The 7,880-nt window shown below is 41.8% G+C and overlaps 1 protein-coding gene across 1 annotated transcript in view; it reads right to left on the reverse strand.

Annotated features, from left to right (window-relative positions):
* Positions 1–7,564, reverse strand: part of COL4A5 (collagen type IV alpha 5 chain) — a gene marked incomplete at its 5' end in the record, with an annotated part of 85,196 nt that extends 77,632 nt beyond the window's left edge. Inside the window, one exon of the mRNA XM_082488274.1 lies at positions 7,475–7,564. Within this exon, the coding sequence (XP_082344400.1) occupies positions 7,475–7,564 (90 nt within the window). The remainder of the gene's footprint in view (positions 1–7,474) is intronic.
* Positions 7,565–7,880: the final 316 nt, after the last annotated feature.

Below are 7,880 nucleotides of genomic sequence, written 5' to 3' on the forward strand. Positions count from 1 at the left end.
AAGCATATGGACTCGGAACCTTTTTTAACACATGGAGATGAGAAATACTGCCAGGAAGTGTTTAATATGAAGTTAATTTGTTTAGCAACAGGCAGTTATTAAAACAGTAGGATCCGTAAATCCACAGTTGAATGAAAAGAATTCATCTGGCAGTGGTCTTTCAAGTAGTTCTGGATTCCAAGTCACCATTTTTACATCACACTGTTTATACTAGTATACAAATTAAGTGACATCTTTCTAGATTAAGACAGAAAAAGTAGAAAACTCCTACTACAAGAACAGCATGAAGGACTCAACAACAGGAAGAAAAGGTTGCCAGCCTGCAGCATCATAGGCAAGCAAGAAAACCAGCACCCTTCTCACAAGAGTTTAAGGCTCTTAAGCAGGCAAACTAACAGGGTAGAAAGAGATGGCCTTCCCAGATCAGAAGTTGGGAATGAAACCCAGACAGCCAATTATTCCAAGCACCTTACTAATTAACTTGAAACATTATTCAAAACCCATCATTTTTATCAAATGCTCAGGGATTTTTCTTACGTTTTGAGTTGCAAGAGAAACTCAGTTATCTTATTTCCTCCTGTTCACAGAAGGATACAAATTCCACTTTCCTATATTAAATAGAGCATACTAATACATATTACCAGTGCACATGTTTATGTATAATAAGTCTAATTTCTATTTGAAAAGGTGCTACAAGGTAACTCAGGTTATAAAATGCAACATCTGACACTGTCTACAAGCTTCTGTCCTTCCACTCAATGCTGCCAATCCTCTAAGGTACTTGAAGTTCGTGAAAGACTTCAAAGTAGAAAGAGCAGTGTCAAAAAAACAATAAAATCCAACAAAACACAGTGTTGACATTCAAAGCTCACTGCCTTTCTCTCAGTACAAATGTTGGCAAGTTGCTTCACTTTATCACTACGGTTGCCAAATAAAGACAAATTTTATGTTTAGCCCATTAAGATTCTTGTATTTTTGTCTAGCCCAGTAACCACACAAAAAAAGTCAAATTGAAAATTAAGTTAGAAAGGAAAGTCTACATGTATTTTCTATATAAGAGTCCTAAAAAGATATTATATAACTTACAACAGTAGTTCCTAAAACAGAGCTGAAGAACCTCTATCAAGCTTTACCTTTCTTGTGAGCTGCTCTACAGTCAAGTTCTTAAATGAAGCCATTCCAATATAGCTCTGCTGATTACTTGCCATAGCTCCCAAATGAGCCTGTGAAGCAATCAGCAGCATCTTACCTCAACCTCATGCAAGAGGCTCAAGTTCTTCTACCAGAACCAATAAGGTGATCTCATCTACCATAACTACCTCTCTAAATACAACACAAGGGAAGATGCAACTATTACAGTGGAGAAAGAGATAGAAAGAGATTAAAGTCTTTGTTTCATACCAGTGAAGCATTTTAACACAAACCAAGTATTTCCTTCATGCTCACCATTCCTTCTAGAGACGGGTTGTCTATCACATAAATACACCTCAGCCGCAACTAAGGGTTGTATAAGTTTGGTTTCTAAAAGCATCCAAACTCCCTAGGAAACAGTATAGCATAAATATCTTTCTCTAAATTCATGGTGTGGTTTAAAACTAAAATTCACCTTGATAACAGCTAAAGTCAGTCCTTGAATAAACACTGTTTCCAAGACTATATTTCAGTAGAAAGCCCTGGCAGATACCGACACTGGCAAAAAGACTTACCAGCCTGTTTTCAGCCAGGGAAGAGAATAGAGCTTTGCTTATCTCCGGGAAAGTTAAGAGGAAGGAAAGCAAGGGTTTCAGCAGAGCTGCAGTAGCAAAGCTTATCATCTAGCACACAGTAGGGTCATAGTAGACTACAGAAGGACAGTTTCACAGGTCTCGCTATATGCCTCAATTAAAAAAAAAAATAAAAAAAAAATCACTTTGTAGATAATAGCTATTTTACTTTTGATTCGTGTTTAAGTGCATTGCACACAGATGCCTTTTACCGTGCCAGGAGAGAGATTGAAATTCAACCCTGACATTTTAATTCTCTGTAGAGATTAGGTAAAAGAAACAAAATACAGATGAGACTAAACTATTTCCCTTCTCCAAACTGGGGAAGGAGACAAAGACAGAAATCCAACAACAGAGCTGCAATAACTAAGAGCCTTGAAGGCTACCACCTCCAAGTCCGCAAAAATCCATATTTTTAGAGTTGCTCTCTCTTTGAGTCCTAAAAACACACACTTCAGGTGGAAAGCAACCTCACTGTCAGTATTGTCACTACAATTTATTTTTCTTTTGTTATATTATAACAGAATAATAAACACACACTGGATAAGACAACCTCCACAAAAGAACACAAAATTAAAATTCTGAATGCTGCTGTGCTGACAGCTTGAGATGGCTTCTGGACTAGTGGCAACTAAAAAAAAAAGCATTTAAGTAGGTAAAAACCTTCTGACTCACAATTATTATTAATTTTTGACTACAGGATGTATCACCTGTCTTAAAAGAAAGCACATCTAGAAGCACAACTGTACTCTCTCATAATTTTAGACTTACAGGATGATTCAAGCTGGAAGGGGCCTCAGGAGGTTTAGTCCAACCTCCCACTCAAATCATGGCAGACATGCAGAGTTTCACACAATATCAACATTTTTTCCAAGCAGACTAAAGTTCTGTCTATTAATACATTACAGTTTAAGTATCATGCCTTTTAGAGGGAGACACACTAAAGCATTAACAATTTTAAGCTAAAATTGTTCATTTGTGATATAGCTTTGCAATTAGATAATTGCCCAATCTCTCTCTCTTCTAAAATTCAAATCACGTCTCCCAGTTTTTGCTTCTTGCATCTCCTCACAACAAGCTCTCCAAAAAAAGAATTAAGCTCTGCAAGAAAGACTTGAGACAACTGCAAAGCAATTTTTTTAAATTAGCAATAGAATTCTTTTTTATAACAGGACTCTCTCCTCTTCAGCTCAGCTATGTTTATTCTGTCGATAATTCCACATTACATTGAAACTTTTCCTCCACATACCACACACTTGGCAATAGCATAACGAGGATGCTTGGCACATTTCCTTTTTCAGAAGTTGCACTGTACCAGTTATACTTAACAAGGTTTAATTGCATTGCTAACCTTTCACAGGAGGGCAAAGGATGCTGCTTAAGGATCCTTAAAACTGTACCAGCACAATACTTTTTGAACAAGTTTTATTTTAGGTACTCTTGAGAGGAGATGGTTTACAGCACAGAAAAAAGTCTGCAGTCAGCATCAGACAGCCAAACACTGCATACAGCAAGAACTTAAAAGCACCCCAGTGGTTTAAAATATTACTAAGTCCATACAGCCTTATGACACAGACAAGCAAAAAGTGTCTTCATTCAGAGCAATTTGTCTGGCATTATCATTACTGGCAGAGGCTGCTTTCCATTCAGTACGGTTGCATAATACTATTCCTAGAACATATAAGGAAGTGTTATCTGGATATCTTGTTGTGTGTTGATATCAGTGGAGAGTTTACACAATCAATGCAATTAGAGAAGAAAGTATTTTAATCTAAGTGAATGAAAGATAAAAACGCACAATACATCTTCACTGTATGTGTGGAACAGATGCCTTACTGCACTTTGCCCCAGATAGAAAATACACATATTAGGTTTGTTGGGATGTTCTTACTGATTTCAGTTGTTTTGTAATATTGAAAAGTTCCCACATGTTCCAGGAAAACCAACAGCAGCTAATTGCATTACAGTAAGCATTATTGCTTATTCATAGTAGAAAGAGATCACTATGTAAATTTACATCTGCTGTTAAATAAATTAAGTACCACTTTGTCCCAGGAAGATTTCCCTTTCTACTTTAAAAAAGGGTAGGTGACTTGGATAATTGCTCTCAGTGAATAGATTAATTCATTCATGACCAGGAAAATTAAAGCCTAGGAGTTTCCACTGATTTGTTTATATTTTAGTGTGTTCTAGAACACACCTTGAGATACAACTTTTACTATATATCTTTAACCAAGAGCCCTGAAAGGTCAAAGCCAAAATACATGACAAATGACAAGTTGCAAGCGGGAGGGCTTGAGCCTTGATGTTATGAAACAGTCTTGTGCTTGACTAATCAAGACACATCCACGGAATTTCAGGATGAAATACTTTTTGAATCCTAAAAGCCAGCACCCATTTCCTTCTGCTTTTACAGACTTAGCTTTCATAATTGGAAAGAGCCACTGCCAGTTATGAAATGGGAAATAATAACCACCACCACCACAATAAAATAGCTAGGGCAAACAAGAGAAACACAGATGATCACCATTTACAAATTAACAATATTAATCAAGTACAATGTAATTAATGACATGGTAGCATGTATTTATATACACAGTAATCTCTGAAAGGAAAAAAGAAATCCCAACTAAACTTAAAGAACTTTCATTAATAATACATCACTTTCTTAATCACAAATGATACCCATTTTGACAGCCTGCCTTACCATATTTGAAGATTTGTTTTCATTCCTACACTTACAGTCAAACTGAAGTTATAACAGAAGGCAAAGGAACAAAAAAAAGACATTGCAAAAGTTACTTTATTTTTAATAACTTTTGGGTTGACAAAGGCCATTTACACTCTAAAAACGTAGGCCTTAATATGAGGGAAACTTCAATATAAACTTTCAACATAAACCAATAGACAGTCACTAATGTCAAGCGAGTTTCATAGATGAGCACAATTCAAGAATCTAGTCCATCTATGTTCTTTAAATAGATTTCCCAGTTACAACTTGCAATCACTTTTCTATAACACAATGCAAGTGTAAACCTGTTAGGAGAGGAAAAAAAAATCCTGCTTATAGGAAGAACTCATTGGCTTATATAGATGTATGTAGATTTATATTAAAAACACCAGGGCACTTAAGCAACAATATTGTCCCTTAACATACATTATAAGCACTCATATTCTCTGATGAAAGCATACAACAAATAAGCACCTTTGTTATACTGTAACTGAAAATCACCCCATGCACTGATGACACCATCTTCTACCTCATTCATTCTCACTCTAAAGTAACACCATTCTCAGACTCCCAGCTACTTTTACAGTGTCTATCAGTAGTTACATGCTTCATTCTACATCAACAACGAGTCTGCACAAGAGTGCATAGCATTATCCATATACTGCTCCCCAAGTTTAGACCACGGGCTGTGGAAACCCAGCAATAAAATCTGAACAATTAAATTCATGTTTATTCAAGTATGACATTTTGGCAATTTATTTTTTAATAAGTCATTTGGATTTCCCTATGATGTCCACATTGGCAGATGATTCTCAACTATATTTTGTCACCTTGTAAATGATCACGCAGCCGTACACACTATTTGAACAATCTGAAGCACAGAAAGTACGACTTTTGCATTTGAAATATGTGCTATGAGGTTGAATAACAATTTCAGACATTAATAAAGTAAGGACACCAGAACAACTTGAACTCATCACAGCAGATTTATCCTGTTGGGGGAAGGGGAAGGATTCTGACACAAGGCCCCAAAACAAAGTTCACAGAAGAGACAGTTTATATCAAGCATACTGCTACAGTGTTAATTCAACTATTTCTGACAGTAAGAAAAATAAAATGCTGATCCTCATTAATAAGGATCAGCATCATTTAATGTTATCATCACAGGAGGTTCATGGACATCAGAACACCAAAGTATTGAGAAATCGTTAGATCTTTTTGACAAAATGTCAGTGGGACTTACATAGGTTGGAACAGAGGCATCTCTCTTTTCCCCACCCCCATCAGGCCTTCAGTTAATCTCATCTCACTGCAGGGCAATAAACCCCCAGGGGGACTCATCCTAAAGGAGAGGCTGTAGCACAAGGTGGTGTTGAGAACCAGGAACTCCACCATTGTCTTCTCTGCCTTGAGAGAAATGAAGAAAGGAGAAGACTGCCTACAGGGTCAGCCCAGCACAGTCCCCTTCCAAGACCCCACAGATTCCCACCAGTCACACGCAAGAAACTCTGCTTGGGCACTTTCCTGAAGAAAGAAAGGGGACACATACACACAAGCCTCCCTATCTTCAACCCCCAACTACTAAAACAGTGAAGTCTTGTAGGTAGGACTGACTGGATCCTCCTTTGGCGGTAAAAGTTATGGGAAGTAGACTGGGGTGAGGTGGTACTTAACAGCAGCAGAACTAGTATTACAGACAATATGGGGAGACAAGCAGTTCTCCGAATCAGCAAGCACTGGTGGCACACTAGTATCATTTACACTTGGGTACACACCTGGGCACAGTAAAAAGGAGGGATAGAAGAAGAAGGGAGTATATTATAGCTGGTCTTTGCTTTTTGGAAGAGCAGATGAAAGGTCTACAAAGTTTCACTGTAAAGGAATGCACTTCAAAGGAGAGTTCAAGACAAATAAGATTTTGTCAGCTCTAACTACAAAATTGGAAGGGAGGGGGGGAGCAGCAGAAAGGTATTCTACACCTACTACCGTAACATACTAGGATTTTTCAACTAGAGAGTAATTCTAAACAACAGGAATCTGGATTCATTTTCCCTTCCAAATAAACTTTAAAAAAAAAAAAAGCTAACAGCCAGAGGAAAGGATTCTAAAAACCTGAAATTAACTCAAGTAAAGTATGAGCCTTTTAGTTAATTTTACCACTTGTTAACAGCTCGAGGTCTTAATCAAGTACCTTAAAATGGGAAGCTAGTGATCACCCTCAGTTTCAAGGCCCAGCCATTCCAGGGAAGCTGGGATAGCATCCTTCTCCCAAAAAGAGAAAACAAAATTCTTCTCCAGGCCACCTACTGTGCATGGTCTGCAACGTTGCACGCATCTACCATCTCTGCTAGCATCTCAACTGGGGTTTTAAAAAAATACAACCCTCAGGAAAACCAAACCACAGTCTGAGGCTGAGTCCTCCAGCAAACCATGCCCGCAAGCCTCCAACTCCCTGCCACCTCCAGGTGAGGCCTCCAGGTGCAGGTGAAGGCTCACTGGCGAGAACTCAGACACCTCTTCACGAAGGTCCTTTGGAGAGGGGGGGATTTTTCCTCCTTTGTCCCGGTGGAACAGCGGGTTCAGAGTACGCACAAAGCTCGCCCGGGCTTCCCCCGCCTCGCACCCGCGCTCCCCGCAGCCGCCAGCGAACCCAGACGTGCCAACGGCAGGCGGGTACCGCGGAGAGCCGGTCCGACGCCGGCAGAGCCCTGGAGCCTTTGTGCGGAGAGGGCAGCGCCCGGGAAGAGGCCGACCCGGAGCCCCCCAACACCTGAGGGCAGCGAGGGGAGAGGGAGACCGAGACACTCCCGCGCCAGGCCCGGCCCGGCCCCGCCGACCCCCGCCGGGCTCCTGTCAGGGGCTGCGGCCCCCTCAGCCCTAGCGCGGCCACTCGGGAGTCCACCCTCAGCCACCCCGTTTTCAAGGGGCTCGAAAGGTCCGGCAGCGCCTGAGGAGAACAAGGAGGGCCCCCCGCACTCACCGCCGCCGCCGCCTCCTCCGGCCCCCAGCACCCCAGCAGCAGCAACAGGCAGCCGGCAGCCAGGCTGCGGCTCCGCCACCACGACTCCATCCTGCCCGCTCAGGAACTCCGGAGGTGGCCCTGCGGCGCGGGCATAGCCCGGCGGGGCAGCGCGGCTCCCTCCAGGCGGCTCCCGCCGGCCGCCCCGACGCCACCACCCACCCTCTGCCGCACTCGCCCGCTTCTCCCGGCTCAAGTGCTCCCGGGACTACTTGCCCCACAGTATTCATCCGCACCGTGGGCGGGCGGGCGGCGGGTGCGTGCGTGTGGTGTGCGGGGAAGGGCGCGCTGCTGCCCCGCTCTGAAGGTACTGCGATTCCCCGCCGCCGCCACCCTTCCTCCTGGGCGCCGGGGTTTTGTCGGCTCG

Source organism: Vanellus vanellus (assembly GCF_965231255.1).
Source record: "Vanellus vanellus genome assembly, chromosome: 10".
NCBI classification, from domain to species: domain Eukaryota; kingdom Metazoa; phylum Chordata; class Aves; order Charadriiformes; family Charadriidae; genus Vanellus; species Vanellus vanellus.